This window comes from Drosophila innubila, chromosome X (assembly GCF_004354385.1).
Source record: "Drosophila innubila isolate TH190305 chromosome X, UK_Dinn_1.0, whole genome shotgun sequence".
Classification (NCBI taxonomy): domain Eukaryota; kingdom Metazoa; phylum Arthropoda; class Insecta; order Diptera; family Drosophilidae; genus Drosophila; species Drosophila innubila.
In genome coordinates this window covers 21,495,723-21,514,747 of record NC_047626.1, presented here as the reverse complement: position 1 = coordinate 21,514,747, position 19,025 = coordinate 21,495,723, and the positions used below count along the sequence as shown (strand labels likewise).

The 19,025-nt window shown below is 39.9% G+C and overlaps 3 protein-coding genes across 3 annotated transcripts; 1 reads left to right on the top strand and 2 right to left on the bottom strand.

The window, feature by feature from the left end:
- The first annotated feature begins 384 nt into the window (after positions 1–384).
- Positions 385–11,078, top strand: LOC117794109 (maestro heat-like repeat-containing protein family member 1). The gene is made up of 8 exons (XM_034634596.1): positions 385–1,172; positions 2,767–2,944; positions 3,010–5,486; positions 6,206–6,854; positions 8,587–9,058; positions 9,184–10,281; positions 10,741–10,843; positions 10,902–11,078. The coding sequence occupies exons 1-8, from the start codon at positions 1,058–1,060 to the stop codon at positions 11,042–11,044; spliced, it is 5,235 nt and encodes a 1,744-aa protein (XP_034490487.1). The 5' UTR covers positions 385–1,057; the 3' UTR covers positions 11,045–11,078.
- Positions 11,079–12,045: 967 nt separating this feature from the next.
- Positions 12,046–13,928, bottom strand: LOC117794111 (aladin). The gene is made up of 4 exons (XM_034634598.1): positions 13,492–13,928; positions 13,137–13,424; positions 12,705–13,078; positions 12,046–12,464 (listed from the first exon to the last, which is right to left on the bottom strand). The coding sequence occupies exons 1-4, from the start codon at positions 13,893–13,895 to the stop codon at positions 12,121–12,123; spliced, it is 1,410 nt and encodes a 469-aa protein (XP_034490489.1). The 5' UTR covers positions 13,896–13,928; the 3' UTR covers positions 12,046–12,120.
- An 844-nt stretch (positions 13,929–14,772) lies between these two features.
- On the bottom strand, positions 14,773–17,792 carry LOC117788114. Its single transcript, XM_034626786.1, has 4 exons — positions 16,437–17,792; positions 15,485–16,173; positions 15,223–15,425; positions 14,773–15,158 (listed from the first exon to the last, which is right to left on the bottom strand). Exons 1-4 carry the CDS (start codon positions 17,790–17,792, stop codon positions 15,037–15,039), a joined length of 2,370 nt encoding a protein of 789 aa, XP_034482677.1. The 3' UTR covers positions 14,773–15,036.
- Positions 17,793–19,025: the final 1,233 nt, after the last annotated feature.

Below are 19,025 nucleotides of genomic sequence, written 5' to 3'. Positions count from 1 at the left end.
TTTTATAAGCTTAAGAATTTTTATCGAAGGTATTGTGTTGCGATAGTTTGACAAAAATCAGCTGTTAAAATACTACGCCACATGAAGCTATCGATAGGTTAAATAAGATGCATACTTCAAGATTTCTTAGCCGCACTACTAAGCAAAAAGTAAAGTTCAACATTTGCAAAACGGAAAATAAACAACAAGTTACTTACAAGCACATTTTTTCAAAGCGCAATCATTGCAAAATTATTAATCGATTAAATTCAAACTTGGCGGGCATAAGAGATATCGTGATACGATATAAGGTAACGATCTTATGGTAAACTTACATTCGCATCGATATATTTAAGGTACACGTATCGATATCAATCACAATTACAGAGTTGTTTTGACAACAGCGCTGCCCGCGCGTACCAAAATAATTGCATAAAAAACGCAAAACAAATGCATTTTTTAGTGTTTTGATTTCCATTGTGTTGAAATCAATCGCGCGTGTAGAAGTCGCGTCAGCGTCTGATTCATGCCAACGTCACACATTACCACACTCCTACACAAACACGCACACACAGAGGCAAAGTTCCATATACTAATTGTCGTCAACGCTGCGCTGCGCGGTTGGACAACGACAGAGGCAGCGGCAGTGGCTGCAACCACAAATATTGTATTTATCAAAAACGTCATTGGCCAGAGCGGTCGCATTTCATAGTTTGTGGCACGGTGTAGCAACAGCGCTAACGGAGGCGTTTGTTTATTATTGTTGTTGTTGTTGCAGCAACTGGGCTTAATAATTGTGCATAGTGATTGAGTAAAAACGCAAAAGAAGCCCTAAATTGCCCATAAAAAAACCTTTGCCAATTGACAACCAAACTTGTTGCTTACAGCTGAGATAGCGACAAGAACGGAGACGCAGTTGGAGACTGAGACTGCGACTGAGCAGTCGTCAGCGTAAAATTGTGAAATTAAATTTAGCAAGAAACCAAAAGAAAAATAATACAAAGAAACCAATTGGAAAAAGTCAAACATCTCAGTCAAACTGGAGAAGTGGAAGAGAACACGCAATTCCACGAAAAAGATGGATAAACGCCAGGGCAGTCCATCGGGCGTTCCATCAAATGCAGCGACGCCAGCAGCGGCGTCGACAGCGGCAGCAGCAGCACAAAATGCCGATAAACCAACAGTTCTCGAAGGTACATGCAAAATTCTGTTATAATAACAAATAATAAGTATACATCTGTATGTGTACTTGTGTATATGACACACCAGCCGCTTCAAGCTCCCGTACATGTAGTCATACATATGTATATACATTCATACATATGTATGTAAACAAAAGTATATGCGTGTCCACTTTTGTCTGGGCGTTTTTATTTTTTTACTTTGTTTTTATCAGCGCCTGCTCTAATCAGGTCACATTGGAGTGAGTGGGAAAGGCGCCAGGCATCTGCTCCTGCTCCTGCTCCAGTTTCCAAATTACGCTGTCTATAAATAAAACTACGCTTTAGCTCAAAAGGATACACACACACACACACACACACATGCATAGAAACAAGGACATACGTGTGTCTTTATGTGTGACCTGTTGATTAAGCTATTTGTATGGCACACTTTGCAATTGTATGCAACAAACACTCACACACAACACTTGACTTTGAGCCTCTTTCTAATGAATGGCAAGCTACACATTATTCCTCTTTCATTTTCCCATTGCCCAGTCAATGTTAATGTTAATGCTAATGCTAATGTTCACATTGATGCGAAACCTCCTCCTCTCAAACTAAAAGTATTTTCAGATTATCAGCTTTATCCCCCCACTCTCTGATTATTTACTCTCGCAGTTTTTAACAAAGAGTTTCTCTTTCGTTTTGTTTTTGTTTGTTTTTCAACTCATCATAGAAAAATTATGTGATATTTATTTAAGCCAACTGATAGCAATTATCTATAAAAATTTAAAAGCGCTAGCAAAAAGAATAGTATTTAATTTAATTGCTGAGAGACTGGCGCAGTGGGAGTGCTCGACTAGCAATTACTATGTAAAAATCATATTTTTGAAATTTTTAAGATACAATGAGGAATAAGTAAACTTATAACTGTTTCCAAAAAATACTTTAAATTACAAAAATCGCATACCTTGTTTAATTAAAATTAGAATAAATATTTACAAGTATTAAACAATTCTATAGAATTGTTACTATAGTTTAGTTTTTACGTAGGGAATAATTTTTCCTTTAAATACTTGGGTGTTTCTTAACTGATCAGGACGAATAAGATTTTTAGCTAAAAATAAATTACAAAGGTTTTAAAGTTTTTTATTTTTCGAAAAAGTCTCAAATAGTTGTCATTAACGATATTAAAGTCCTGAAATTACTATAAATTCCTATCTTCATACTCCAGTTAATGGAAAGTTATTTTTGCATTAAACAAACTTATTCCTCGTGAAAGTAACGGACCCTAGTTACGAGTTCAGAAATATTAAAGACCGAATAATCGGGACGATTGAGAAAATCCCAAATATAAATACTGACTTTTTTAATTAAGTATCCTAGGAAAGTATAAATATATATTTTCAACAATACAGTTATTATTTCACAATTTCGTTCCGAATTAAAGATTTTCACTGAATTTTTTTTTTAATTGTATAGTCTAAATTCAAGTATTCAAGTCTGTCTTAAACCTATTTAATTGAACAGACTTGAAAATGGGACAACAAAAATATACCATATATGTATAGATCATCACAGTTACCAAAATTAAAACTTTAACTTGTGATTTTTTTCTCGGCAGGCGTAATGCACAACATCTTTGATAGCTTGACGGACAAGGATGAGCAAGTGCGTCAGGCGATGCAACAGGCGATTGTGAAGATTGTGGAGACGCATCCAGTGCGTGCCACACTCATACTGACTGAATATCGCGCCAAGAATGCCAAAATGAGCGAACAAACCGTTGCCCTGCTATTGGAGTGAGTGCTAATCCTTGCCAGAATCCCAAACAGAATGTACTAATGTTCCTTTGTCATTTCTGCAGTTGTATACATCGTGTAGTTAGAACGGACACGCCGTTACCAACGGCAGCCAATGAGAAATTGATTTTGCTGGCACTGGAGGAGTTGACACGCAACGTGGATCAACATGTTCCATTGGTACAGAATCCGGCACTGCTTATACTCGTTTCAATTGGCCGGGGTGAGGATTGTTCTCTGGTCGTAGAATCGCTGCTGACGCACAGTGGTCCCGTTGGCACCGTGCCACACTTTATGCTGATGCAGTGCCTCGGCCAATTGGCTATGGCCAATACGGCAGGTCTGGTGCCGCACATCAAGACGATATTGTCACGTTGTCAGCCCCACTTGGGTGGCATTAAGCAGGATCATATAAAGCTGGCCTATGCCTACGCAATTGGCAGATTCAGTGAAGCCCTCCTGGAGCATGGAACGAATACGCCAACGGGGGAAACGAAGGCCTCGGCAAATTGTGCCATAGAAATAAGCGTTGCCTACGATGTCCTCTTCAATCAATGGCTGCAATCGCGAGAGATCAAGGTGTGCATGGAGATACTCCAGGCATTGTCCAGCATGTATCCATTGTTGCCCACCGATCGAATTCTGGATCAGGCGCCACGGCTTGTGCCACAAATATTGGCACTCTATCGTCGCAGCGTTGATCGCAATGCGGTTACACAGTTCCTATGCTCGGTGCTCAAAACGAATCTCTCGCTGGACGCCCAGGTGCTCGATGGTGTCATCGATGCCCTAATCACACATCTCTTTGATCTCGTCTGCGTCTATCCGGACTATGAGAAACCGCAGACGGTGAAGGGACACTACGAGGTCTTGCGCTGTTTTCATCTCTTGGCGGGCAAATATGCTGGTAAAATCATGGACACACTGCTCATCCATTTGCGCACCAACAGCGAAAGGGAAAGAATTAAAGCGCTGCTTATCCTGACGCATCTGCTCAACAGCTGTGCCGTGCAAATCGAGAGTCGCCTCCAGTCGCTCATCGAGTGCCTCAAACAATTGATTCTCACGGAGCGTAGCGTTAAAATGAAACTGACGCTGCTGAAGACAATTGTGGCCTTGGCACAGAAATCCCTGATCCGGGACAAGGAATTTGTGTGGTTTGTGGTGCGACATAGCTGCAAGTATAGCAAGATTAGTCAAGAGCATGGCACTCTGGAGGAGCATGCCACATTGGTGCTCAGCTGTGAGAATACACTCTTTATGCTCGCCTCCACCGTGGGCACTTTGGATGAGCTGCTCAAGCGTGAGTTACTCAATTATTTTCTGCTCTTGGATTATACGGATATTTGTGGGAACTTGGCTAAATGTTTGGCCAGCTTATTTGCCAAATCGCCGCACATTGAATACGACATTGCCAGTGATGATGAGCAAAGTGTTCCAGCAGCTGCAGTTGAAGCTGGATCGGGAACAGGAACGGGAGCAGGAGCAGGAGGAGCAGCTGCTGCTGTCGAGGATCGTGGTGGTGTAATTAAACGTGGCAAGGTCATTGTGCCCAGTGCGGAGAGTATCTATGCACGTTGTCTGGCCCTGTTGGGGAATCAACAGTGCATCAAGCGCGCCTCGAATATACTCAGCTTCCTCAAGTACTATCATCCGCAATTGAATCCCGCATTGGAGGAGCTCTGGGAGCGTCGCATCTCCGACATGTTGTTGCACATCAATAAGCCGGAAGCGTATCTGCAACAGTTGCATGACTTTGTGCTCGAGACAAACGAGTTTCTCAACGCACGCGATGAACACTTTGCCCAACGTTTGGCCAGCAAATTGGCCGATCAAATGTATTTGTATCCCATGCACTTGCCACACTTTGAGTGGCAGCTGCCGGATTTGAGTGCCGAGCGTGGCATGCTGCTCCAAGCGGTGGCATTAACACTCTGCCAGGTCACCGATGTCGCCTGCATTCACACAAAGATCGATCTGATTGTGACGACGGCACGCCAGGAGCGTCTCGATAAGCATGTCAAGCATGCGGAATACGAACGTCGCATTGAGCCTTGTGCTCGGGCCTTGGGTTACATTTCTCGTCAGCATTTGGCGCATGTTATCAAAAAGCTATCGGAACTGGCCCAGATGGGCGGACGGAAGCATTCAACTGGTTTCTTTAGCAATCTTCATTTCATCAAGGACACGCACAAGGAGCTGGAGAACTACAAAAGCAATTTACTTGTTGTAAAAGCCTTTGGCAGAATTATGGACGAGGCAGATCCATTGCAATCGTTGCAGCACTTGGACGATGCCATGCTTAACTTTCTAATGATCCAATTGGCCGGACATAAGGATCAGACCATCATGTCGGCCATTCTTCAAACGCTGCTCAGCATTTGCAATCAGCTAATTGTGACCAAAGAGCAACTTCCAGCGCCTCTGAAGCATCGCAAGCAAATCATGGAGACCGTCTTCAGTATACCCATTGAATCGCCATTCCACGATTTGCCATTGTTGCCAACCATCTTAAAGTTGGGCACGGATTTCATACGCATCGGTGAGTGTAAGTCGAGTACTTGCTGTTTCTGCTTACTCGTTGCATTTGTAGCGAGTGAAGTATTTATTTTACAAGTGATTACTCGTTAAGAGTAATGAGAGGTGTTATATAGACTTCAGCGAGTGCCTTACACCAAGTAAGGTAGTTTAACGAGTACATCTCCTTTATTAGCTCTTGACGAGTTATTTTACTGACCAGCCAAAAAGCTTGTATTATAAGCTTAACCAGTGTTACTACACTTCATGAGTGATTTCACTCGCAACTTAGAACTTTAAGATACAAGTGCAGCAACTATAGCGAGTAACAGTACAGCAAACTGCCCTGTACAAAAAGTGAATAAAACGCTCTTAGCGAGTACATTACAACGAGTACAGCTTATGTTAACAACTAACGAGTGAATAGTTCAAAGTATCGAGGGATTAAACTCGTTGCGGCTCAACACCTCTATGTGCTAAGTGACTATTGTCCTTAGCCATTTACTCGTTATTATTTAGCGAGTGGCTGTAGTTGTTAATAAAGCAACAATTCAGACGTAACGAGTGATTTTCCAACGAACAACAAGTCAACAAGTGGCTCTACTCGGTAAAGATTCTATCAACGATTGAATCTACTTGGCTTACATTCTTTTTATAAATATTTGCTAAGTGAAATTAAATACTGGCGAGCTTTCACTCGCCACAACTATCAGTTAGTAATAATTCGTTTCTTTTTTCTCGCAGGCGGCAGCGACAGTTCGGAGTGCGTGGATGGCAGTGTCATCTTTGAGATTGCGTGTAAAAACTTCTTTGGCTGTGCGCAGCAGCTGAAAATGAAATTCGAGTCGCAGGAGGAGGATGAGCACAATAGTTTTCTGGCCAAGCATCTGAATGAATCGTTACCCCAATTAAATGCACTCGTTCGTGTGATTGTCGAACTGGATCCGTCACCATCGACACTCGATTTAATTATTGGCATACTCGAATGTTGGATGAGGGATAAGAACTCCGAGGTGAGAATCTGTGCCAGTCACGTGCTGAACAACACCCTCGAAGTGTACATCAAATCGATGAAGATCGGCGGCTGTGAAGCGCCCTCCAAGTTCAATCAGACGGGACAAATGCTGGGCAAGATTGTGCCCCGTTGCATCGATTCAAATGGAACTGTGCGTCAAGTGTCCGTGGATATACTCCAAAAGACACTGGAAATCGCGTGCATCTATGAAACGTTGACCATCGCCAGCATCGATAGCAGTGCCGAGTGGTTGAAGGAAATTGAATCGATCAAAGAACACATCATAACCGATGAGCCCAAGCAGATCTACAATCTGGCTGGCGATATAGCCAAGATTATAGCCCAGCGCATCTCTAGCTTTCAATATCTGCAATTTTGGTAAGGAAATTTCTCTGGGATACATTTTCTTCAATTTTTGTATGGATGATATCTGACATTTTCAAAATAAGAATTACAGATCAGTATTAAGTATAATATTTACACAATAGAATTTTCATCGCATTGGAGATCAAGAAAAGCGTTGAGATTCAATTTCTAATTTTTTTCAACTCGTCTATTAAGTGTTTTGTACTTTGGGGTTTATAATATCTGTAAAAGGAAACAAGGAAATAACGTCGGAACCGGTACCGGAACCGTTAACCGAAACTAACCGTTTCATTTTTTTGACTGGAACTGAAACCGTAACCGAATGAAAATTGTCTGTCAAGAACCAAATACCGAAACGTTTGTACCGGTACGGTTGTGGTAAAGTTGCTAGGTCAAAGAGTTGTCCAACTTCCAACTGTCATAACTTGATCAAAACTGAACCGATTTTCAAACGGAATGTCATTTTGATCATGATTTGGCCTCTAAATTCATTCTGTATTCAATTTTTGTTCATTTAGAAAATTTAATTATTTTCGACCAAGACTCGATTTCGATGGTAAGGGTCCCCCCTTTGAAATTTTGAAAATTCAAAATTTTAAATCTCAAGTTTTCACTTTTAATCAACTCCTTATATCGTAGTAAGTATAAAACAACACTTTAAACTTGATTCTGAGACTTTTCATTTTTATGTAAAAAATCATGTGAAATTGAACAAAAATTTGGACTTGTAAAGTGGCTAAACCCACAGTCTGAAAAACTTCAAACAGTCATAACTTGATAAAAACTGAACCGATTTTCAAGCGGAATGTCATTTTGATCAAGATTTGGCCTCTAAATACATTCTGCATTAAAAAAAATACATTCTGCATAAAATTTTAAATTCGTTCAAACAATTATTTCGCCCTAGCTCTGTTTGTTTTGATGTCATATTATTATAAAACGACAACGTACAATTTTAAAATGTTTCAAAATTGATTTGCTGTACCGTTACGTACCGGTACTGATACCGGAACCGAAAGAAAAAAACTGTAATAGAACCTTTTACCGAAATAGTTATTTCGGGACGTACAGGAACCGTAACCGTAACTTATATTTGTTTCGGTTTGATTCCCTGAAGGAAACTATTTATTATGAATTATGAATAGTTTTATTATAAAGATTAAATTTTTAGATTTATTATTCATATTTAGAAATGTTACATTTCGTCCAACTAAAGAAAACTATTAGAACACATCTACAAATCTTACAGAAAATGCAGGCTGTGGTTTTACAATGTCTGTGCATAGTTGGCATTAGGATTATAGATTTTGACCAAATGTAAGAGTAATACATCATATACATTTTATTTTTTAAATTAAATCTCGCGCAATCTTTGGGTATGAACTTTAAAATCTTTTTTTTTATTCATTGGATCTAAGGAAATCTTTTAAGATGCAATTTCGGCATGTCTGTCCTCTATCTCCGTCTCTCTCTTATTCAGAATTACTATTTCCATCTCTTTCTTATAGGAGAACGAAACGGAGGCTTTCACATAATTTATTTCATAGTAAATAACTCGTACAATAGGGATTATTGCTCAATTGCAGTGACAATCTTCATAAAGAATTGTCCCATAAGCAAAAGCAAAATGATTCTTGGCTATAACATCCTAAAAAGGCAGTCCCCATTGGACTTTTCTGTTTTAAATCGTCATTTCCAAATTAAAAAACCATAATAATTTGAATAATCTCTTCACTTGCTACAGTAAAACCTTGCTGCAATCACTGCGTGATCCGGAACAAAGCTCCACAATTGGCGCCAGCGTTGTGCTCAAGTTCTTCATTCAGCAGAAGGGTTCGGAACTATTCCATGCGATCCCCGATCTGGTCAAAGGAAGCCTCGTGGCATTGCAACTCTGCGATGCGCCGCGTGCCAAGTCGGGAGTACTTAAAGCCCTCGTGGCATTGACAAAGCATCATCCCAAGTTGGTTTGCGCCGAGATGTTGCAACAACCGCTGCCCTATGATGAACATCTCGTGGAATACTGGCATCTGGTGTGTAATGATCCCGATTTAACCGGATTGATGCTGGACAACTTTCTGCAACTGTTGAGCGGTGCGTGTTTGTCGGAGCCACAGGATGGAGTGGCAGGAGATCGACAGAGATTGGCCAGTGTGCCGCCATTTGCCATCTTCTGTGCGCTCCACGAGATGATGCCCTGCAAGGATATACACAATGTGAGTTGACGTCTTCCTTTCTGACAACTGACCTCCCGATAGACCCGAGACTGCAAGAGTTTGCCTTTACTTTATACTGCCTACCGAGTATCTTTAATTCATTTTTATTTGTATCTATTTTGCAGCAATTGGAAACGCGTTTTGCGGACATGTTTTGTATGTTATTGACCTCGCTGTCTAGCTATACAAATCTGGGTCCACCAATGCCAGTGGGAGCACCATCCAGTCCAAGTCAGCCAAGCAAGTCGTCAAGCAAATTTGGTTTTGTGCCCAACAAGGAGCTGGTGAAATTAAATCCCTGTCAAATAGCGCTGGAAACTTTTCAGGCATTCCTCAACAATCTGGAGATGGAACAAATTGCGACGGTGTTGACAGTGAATATACAGTTGGCCTCCAGCACGGATTGGCATAATTATATCGAGCTATTGACGCCCATGGCCATTGGATTGTCCAATCAATTGCAGTTGAACAGTCCAGCGATGAGGCAGCTCATCAATGCATTGAGCAAATATGTTGCCTCCCCGCACGATGGACAGCGTGTGGCAGCCGTTGGTCTCTATTCGCGTTTGGTGCCGCTCAAGCCGTGTGGCGAGTTGGCTGCCACCATAATGTTGCATCTTGGAGCGGCTTTAAGTGATCCCAATGCTGTGGTGCGAGGTTTGAGTCTGCAGGGCATGGGATATGTGGGACAACTGGGGGAGCATGAGGCGCCTCGTTACTCGGAAATGGCTATACAGGCGCTGCTCAAGGGCGTCGACGATACTGTTGGTGATTGCCTCATCAATGTACCGCTGGAGAGCATGCGGGGATTGTCACGGATTCTGCAGGCATTGCCCAGTGATCGTGTCGAGCCTTTCCATGTCTCCCTCGCAATTAGGATACGTCCCTTCTTTGGCAGCTACTCGATGGAGATGCGTGAGGCTGCCATCATCTTATTTGGGGATCTCTGTGAGTCCAAACACGACGATGGCAGCAGTTCACCCACCTCATCCATGGAGGCACTGCGAGAACAGCTCTTTGCCAATCTCTTTCCTCTCCTGCTGCATCTCAGCGAGAACGAATCGAGCATTGCCAGCGCCTGCAAAGGCACCTTGCGTCGTGTCTGTCGCTTGTTGCGCGCCGTTCGAGTCAATGAGATGGCCCAGCAGCAGCTCTGCCCGGATGCGGATGCACTGCATCAACTCCAGTACAACAGCTTTGTCGTCGAGTTTGTCAAAGTGATTGTGAGTTTTTAATAAATATATACTTATTTTTTATTTGTGTCCATTAATATTATGTGCGTAACAAGCTGATAGATGATATGTGAAGTAATTGTTTTCAAAAGGAACAACGTATTAATATTTCTCTTAAAAAATAGTTAAACCCAATGAATCTCACTTTTTCTTATTTATTAACTTGTAATAATAATTACTCAAAAAAATGTTCTTTAACAATGTAACAATCACTTGACATACTTTATATTCTTTATTTTATTTAAATTACAATTTATTTTGGATTTTAAATGTAGAAGTTATGAAAGAGCTGTTAACTTTTACATAATAAGAACTAAAGTACCAGTTTTTAACAAAATTCATAAGCAATATGACAACATTCAAAATAATAATTATATTGTAAAATTTTATTGAAAACTTAAATAAGATTCCTTACTTTTTTGATATTGAATCGGTTTATTTACTTTACAGGCCTTGGAGCTAACAGAGCATACCCAGGACTTTGTAGACTCGTGTATGCCCAAGTTACGCAGCCAATGGCCCGAAGTGCGAGGCAGTGCAGCCATTGTAATTGGTAAGTCGTTCCCATCTCTTCTTCCATCTAATGTTAAACAACCTTACTTTACTTACAGGCATATTGCATAATTTCTTGAGCGAACGAAACACACAAACCGAATCGGTGGCCAACAAGATTGCCGTGCTGCTCAAGGATGAGCATCCCACGGTGCGAATAAGGGCGGCACAGGCTTTGGGTTACTTTTTTGGAGACATCTAAAAATGGACCAAACGACGGTTGAATTGGGACCAATGGAAAAACAACTCTAAGCTGAGTAACACACGGAGAGGAGCAGTCATATAATTATATATATATATAAATTGTTTATAATTAGTATTTCCCTAATGTGATCCTGCATACGCTGTGTATTTGGCGTAGCCTTTCTGTATCCTTATTATGTTTGTTTTTTTTTGTTTTTGATAACCGTTTAAACTATTTTCTGTTCTGTTACTCGTATATACAAGTATATATAAATATGTTTAATTATTGCATTTATGCAAAATCGTTATATATTTTTGTGTATGGTATATATATATTTACTATATTATATATTTTGTATAGCCGTTACCCCAGCTTAATTATATAGACGCAGCACACACCTACATACATCTCTCTCGAAACGTTCTATAATAGGAGTATTCGAAATAGATGATCTTAAAATATTATATAACAGGGACCGAAAGTAAGAATTAAAAGCTTAAAAAAATCCATCCCGGATACTGAAAAAGGATAAATTTTAATATGATATTTTTGCTTTTTGAATTCATTTTACTGTAATTTGTGAAATAATTGAACCTAAATTTGTGCTAAAATACATTTTCAATATTTTTATGAAAATTACAAATTATATTTGAATACAAATATCTTTTAAATCGGAAATAATTCCCTCAAAGAAATACACCTCCTAGCTTAAAAGATATATGCATTTAGTTTAAAAATAATTTATTTTATCATATAGAATTTATAATTAATTATTTTTACATTTTTTATTATACAACCGTAGACAAAGAGATGATTTCTAAAGCAAAAATTTAATGCACTAATTTCATAGTTTTTTGATCAACAATCAACAAATAATTTTAGATTCAATTTTTTTATTTTAAAAATTTTAATCATTACGATCCCTGTTATAGTATAGATCTTTGTCAATTAGTTTTGCGGAAGATCCGCAAGATCAAATGTTTTTTAGGTGTCTGCGATTTGTTATTTCAATTCCAATATTTATGTAATATGTGTACCTTTATTAACACGCTTATAATAAAAGAGAACCAAATAAATACAAATACAAATTGATATCAATCTAATGCATGGAACTGTATGCGACCACTTGACCAGCCAATGGTCAACATGGAACGATCATTCTCCCTGTTCAACGGCTGGAAGCACACATAGCTGGGATATTCCGATGGAGTTTCTCCGCTCAGATAATATCCACCAGAGATTTGCAAATCAAACTTTTGTATATATGTGCGAAAGATAGCAATCGAGTTTGTGGACTTGAAGGTGATCACCAGATATTTGCCATGTGGATCCCAAGCCAACTGCTGGGCAGTGCCGCCAATTAAAGTTTGATTGCTGCCATCTAAGTTGATGGCATTTAAATCCGCCACAGGCAGTACCTCCTTATCGTCGCTTTTCACTGGAAAGTAACAAAAGGTATCATTAGGTACTCTGTAAACTTTTGAATTGAAGTCATCAATTGTGGGCAGCATTATACAGACGGTCTGGTTGCTTAAGCAGCCGCCTACCTGTTGCATGTCCGCTTTGCTCTTGGGCAGAGTATGAGTATGAGAAGGAGCAGTGTGTGTCTTGGACTTAACAAACAAACACTGCACCAACCGTGCCCATAGTCAGTTAGAATGCAAAGAGTTTTACTTACCGGGTCCGAGAAGCAACTTCACGAACTGCAGACGATAAAGGATTGGCTCTGATGTGCTGGCAAAGAGCAGGAAGCGTCCACAAGGTGACCAGCAGGCGGCTTGCACGTTGCCTTTGTTGCATACCCAGCGATCTGTGGTCCAGCGATCATGGCATTTCCACACACGAAACACCCGATCCACGGTGCTGGCAAAGATCCATTCATTGCCCGGCGACCATTTAAGCAGCGATCCGGGCGGACCTAAACGACGCAATGGTTGCATCATGCCATTGTCCGGTTGCCAAATAAGGATGGCACTGTCTCCAATCGAAGCGGTCGCCAGCTGTGTGCCGTCCTTGTTCCACTGCAGCGTTGTGATGGGCAGATTGGCGGGACTGAAAGCAAATTACTTGAGAATACCAATTGAGACTATGGTCTGCAATGGGAACTTACTGTTTTAATATGTGACTGGGATTCATGGTGCGTCCCAAGTGCAGATTGTTGTCAATTGTCCAGAAGCACATGCCCTGACGACATCCAACCACAAGCTCAAAGGCGCACAATGGACGCCAGGCCATGCATGTGATTTGAGTTTGCGAGGGACTCTTCAGCACTGGAGTCAGCCCATTGTTGTCCGTTCGCTTCATATAGATACGCACCACATCGTCCACACCGGCAACGGCCAGCTTAAATAGATGACAGTGCCAGGCGGTGCAGCGTATGGCGCTATTAATCCAGTCCCTTTTAAGTAAAACACAATATGTTATCTATAGTTTCTGTTCAGCTGCGTAGAACTCTCAGATCGCACCTCGTTTCGGCATACTGTGCAATGCGCTCGGCGCTCAGCTCCTGTGTGTGTGGAAATACCTTCAATTTGAGTGCTTTATATTGCTCCAGCAACTGTGCCAGATGATCGGCCGTATTGCTTATCAACGGCGCCTGTTCCCGCGTCTTTTTGCTGCGCGCCTCGGCCAGCGATTCCCAAAAGCCGCCATCAAAAAAGGCTCGCGATATGCGCTTCGGCACGCTCTCGCTTTCAACCGGCATGAAACTTTGGCCCACTGTAAATCGCTGAGAGGTCGTACTGAGCAGCTCATTTTTTAAATTAATCACCGGATAATGGTCCAGGTCCGGTGTGGAGTTATAACGATTACCCGCGCCAGTTGGCGACGAAAATTGCGGACATTTCTTTAAATTGCTCAACGATGCCATTTAAAATTTAAATAGAGTTGTATCGAATCGTTCGGATTAAGTTCTATTGAACTAATCCCTAAAGTGAACGAACGAACTAAATTCCTGATCTTAGGTCATTTAGTTCAGTGACTTGAATTCTAATAGTGTTCGGTTGTTCAGTGAATAAAAGTGCCGTTGTTTTTCGGCGCGTGATCTGGTTTGGTTTTTTGTTCTCAAAATTATAAGTACATTTCCGAAATAAGGTCTTCTGAATTCTGCTCTATTCCATTTTCAGAATTATTGTTAGAATTTTCTCGGTTTTTTTTTATATATATATATATTTTTTTAAATTACATTTTCTAACTTCTCTTCCCGAGCTCTGACGATCTTCATTAAAATGTTAGCCTTAATTTTGTCCAATTTCAAATTTTACATTTTAATCAAATTTAATCAATTTTTATTGAGTTTTTAGCGTTTAAAAAAAAATTTAAATTTTAAATTTGCAATGTCGACAAAATAAGTTGACCATCGATAACATCGATGTTTAAAAAATTAAAATCGAATTTGTTTTCGATCACTACCTCCATGGTACAAGAATTTATCGATATTAATTGAACAATTTGACCGTTAAAAAATAATAGGTAAAATAAAATAATACACGTAATGCTAAGGCTTATCATAATTGCACTAAAACAAAAACAAAAAAAAAGTATAATTTAAAGGGTTCCGCTTTAATTTAAAAAACTGTTAACGTTCTAAAAACAGTTAAAACAAAAACAGAATTGCAACAGTAGTTGCCATTTGAAAGAAAATAAATGCGCCAATAAAAAATAAGTAATTTTTATTAAAAATAAGCAAAAATGTTATTTATGTTATATATTTAAAGTCTTAAATAAAATTAAAAACAAATTCGTCATTCAGTCAACAAATTTACATTTTTTAATTTTCTTCGGTATGTTACAGGCACAGGCTATAGTTCCCGGCAACCAATTTAAGTTAAAATCGTTAAGTAACTATTTCACTTGAAAGACTATAAATCACTTAAATTGAAGTCAAATAAATGTAAAAAAAAAAAAAACAAAAACACTAAATTTTTAGAATAAATACACAAATGTGTACAATTAACATTTTAAACAAAACATAAGGACGCTTTCCATGATTCCTTGAATAATATTTTTTTTCAATTCGGAATTTTAAGGGTACGAGTGTTGCGTTCTGGTCCTTGCAGCACAGAGCAAGCGATAGTATTGTTGATAGCAAGCTTTTCCTCGAGGATCTTAAAGTCCTTGGACTTGTTGAAGCCTAAATGGATAAAAGAAAATTAAAATTAAAACAAATAATATTAATCGCTAAATATTCAACTCACCATCTATGAAACACTTGGTGGTATTAACTGTAAAGAGCAACTCGGGGGAGATGGGTTTGATCTTCTCCAGGGAGACCACCTCCGTGTTGCCAAAATCACAGAAATAAATTTCCGCCTGTTGATTATCGTTGACCAGGTTCACACAAACGCCACGGTACCATAAATTGTCCTCCGAAAAGAGTGTCAAGCACATTTCACCAACGCTGTTAGAATGACAAATAAATTAATTAATTCATTTGTGACAGAGACTTGCATTACTTACTGGGGCAGATAACCCGGAAAACTCTTGTCCTCATTCATGACAAAGTCATTCACGTGACTTAGCAGGTACTGGAACTTATCACGCGCCTTCGAGTTTGGAAAGGAGCAAGCCATTATGTAGCCAGTCTTGTGGAGATTCGTGGCAAATATGACTGTAACACAGACATTATCGCCGAGCGGAATCAATTCACGTTTAAGGTCATCAAAATAATGACGTCCTATTGCCTTACTTCCCGGAGTATCAGGAGGCGACGGTGGCAGTGGCGGTAATCCAACAATACTCAGACCATCATCGACAAACGCTACAGGTGAGTTTTGAGCCGAGTCATGTTTGAGATTGGCAGAAGAAGCCGTGAACAACAAAGGCAGCATACGAGCTGAGAGCGAGGGCGGTTCGGCGTTGACATCTAGTAAATCCAGAGAACCACACTCGGAGCCGGCAAAGTCAACCTTCAGTTGCGACTTATTCTCATACAGCTGCATCAACAATTGATAAGCTGCTGAATTTGGAGGCACTGCATCCCCCTTAATGATATGTAAGGTCTTGATACTACCACGACATTGGCTAATAGGCAAGTTATCCAGAAATGCGCACGATTTACGCAAATATGACAACGGCACTCGAGTCGCAGTATCGATGCCAGTATCGATGTTGCGAACAGCATAAAGGTCACTTTCCTTGTCTATCACCTGTAAAATTACAGAGTATATATTATATTATTATATTGCTAGAAAATTCTAGATATCGGTCCCCTACGTCCCAAAACAACTATTTGAGATTTATAATATAGTATTGAATGTTAGAAGTTGGTCAAACCCTTCACATACAAGTCAAAATTATTGTCCAGAATCAAGAATCAAGTTTAAATATATACATATGCTACTATTCAATACATAATTTGGCTTAAATTGTTATGCAAATAAAAGAATATGCCGTAAATTATGTAACTTGCCTCTGCACGATAATATCCCTGAGCAGGACACACTACGAGGACAGTGGTTCCATTCGGAATCTTGCTAGTCGAACCAAAGGGTAAGCATTTGGTGCCGAGACTTTCGAATATATCAGTGTATTGTTTGGTCCGCACCGAGCTTATGCAGATCGTGTGATAATTGACGACGTGCGTGATGTAGACCAGGCTACCATTCTCAATGGGCTCCTGCCAGTACCTTAAGCCCAGCTCGGCGATCCTTCCAAGAAATTTGTCAACGCGCACGTCGCACACTTGCTCCTTGTTGTCCTTGGCCAATAATGTCGCCTGAACCGAGCGCTGCTTCTCCATATTGGAATTGTCTTGAAATTTAATAGACAAACGACGACCACATTTGGATATTGTCTGTCGCAGGGAGAGTTTGTTGCCAGGTGTGAGCGAGACGGCAAACACGCGAGGTGGATGTTCGAGGAGATGGTTGGGAATGCGACGAACCTCATCAGTGATGGTGATGCGACCCTCATCCATTTCATAAACCAAAAACTTGGATGCCTCCTCGATATAGTCAATTAAGAAAGCACGACGATAGCCTCGTTCGGTGCGGGCCAATAGAAAGAATATGCGCACCGTTTTTGGAAAGGGTTCGATAAATTTCATAACATTCTTCGGATTCAAATCGTCGGTGAGGTTGTTCCACTTTTTTATTTGCACGAGAGCTACTTGCGGCTCATTGAGCGTAACGTTGTGCTGAAAGGCCTTGAGCAGGATCACTTCCGGATGGCTGGACAGCATTTGAATCGGCAAATCGAGGGGAATCGTCTTGAAGGTCCTCAGCTCAGCCTGATGGATGCCATTGACAGTCTTGTCACCCACAAGACGCAATGTTACATTTGTTAGCTTGTTCAGATCCATGCCAGTCTTCGAGGATAAGATTACCCGGACGGCATAAGCCTTGGTCTCGGCCATCTGCGGCACCGCCAAATAAATGTCCTGGACATCGATGGTGTTCACAGTGCCATTGTCAATGAGACGCACTGCAACACGCTTGGAATTCGATTTGAGGTCCATGATCTCGCCACGATGCATTTGCTCATCGAAAGCGACGCATACCAGGTCGCCAATGGCAATCTCCTCCAGCTTACATGGCTCCCTCTTCTGCATGCAGCGGGCCATGTTGTCGCTTAGACGCTTTATGCGATCAGCATTGACCTTCTCGACGATCCAAATGGAACCATCCTTCTCGACGTGCGTGACACGACAATCGAAGAATTCGTTTGTTTTTGGAGTCAAATGCTCGCGCCATTCCGAACTCAACACGACTTTTGTAACGGCCAATTCTTCAGTTTTTGCCTCATGTATCGATAAATCGTTGGTCATCGATTTCGTTGCAACTCTCAGTGAAAGTGGCGCGATATCAGAGACAGCATCAACGCAAGCAGTTCCTGAATTCAAGGGCACCAACGGCCTTAAAAGAGTTGGTACGAGGGACCGTAAATAAGTTATTTTAGCAAATTTTTACTAAATAAATGAATATGATAGAAATACATATGTATTGGATCAAAAGATAACTTTATTTTTTTTTTTTATTTTTATTTAAAAATTATAGGAAACTCCTATATGTGACTTTTAAAATAAAAATCAAAAATAACTCTTATTTTAAATTTTTATTGAAAAAAAAATAATTATTAAAAATAAGTGTTATTCTTCAACTTTTACATAAAAATTGTTATTTTATTATTATTTTGCACGTTTAAAATAAAAATCAAAAATAAGTGTTATTTCGTAACTTTTAAATAAAAGTTTGGAAATAATTGTCAAGTCCCATTTTAATTTTTTAAACTTATGTAAAACAGTTACGATCCGTGGTTGGTACACATTTAAATACATATTTACTTATTTGTGCACATGGATGAAATGACAACAAAAAACGCATTCTTAGAAATTCGCACAAATACATACAGTTAGTCATATGACTATACATATTAATAAATTCACATACATACATATGTACATTATTTGTCAAAAAGCGTTTGCTTCGTCGTTTTCTTTTATTTTGCATTTTTGTGCTTTAGTTGTCATTGTTGTTGTTGTTGTTGTTGTCAACAATTAAGTACTTACGGCATTGGGATGCAGTAATATTTATGACGTTGCCAGTCCTTCGTCTGACAGGCATCATTGCAGTAATTTTCTCCGCAACGTTGACACATCAATCCGGATAAATTTCCACATCTAACGCACGGCATATTACTCATTTCCAAAGACATTTGTTGCACAAAAATCAGACGTTTCCAAGAATGAATGAACAGAACACGCGGTGTAAAGAAAATACGCAACCCAAAATGGCCGACCTAACGGTTGTTTATAGTATCTGCGAAACTGCAGTAGGAAAACAGCGCAAAAATTTGTATTTGTATATAACAAAATTGCACAGTTTTACGTTTAACAAAATATCCCTACAAAATGAAGAATTAAAAAATTTGATTGCCTTTTGATGTAACGAACGAAACCTCACGCTTTAAACAATGTCACAACTTTTAAAATGCGCACACAAAAGTGCTCAAAAAAGTGCGTGCTATGTCCCAAACTATGGATGACGCTATCGATATATCT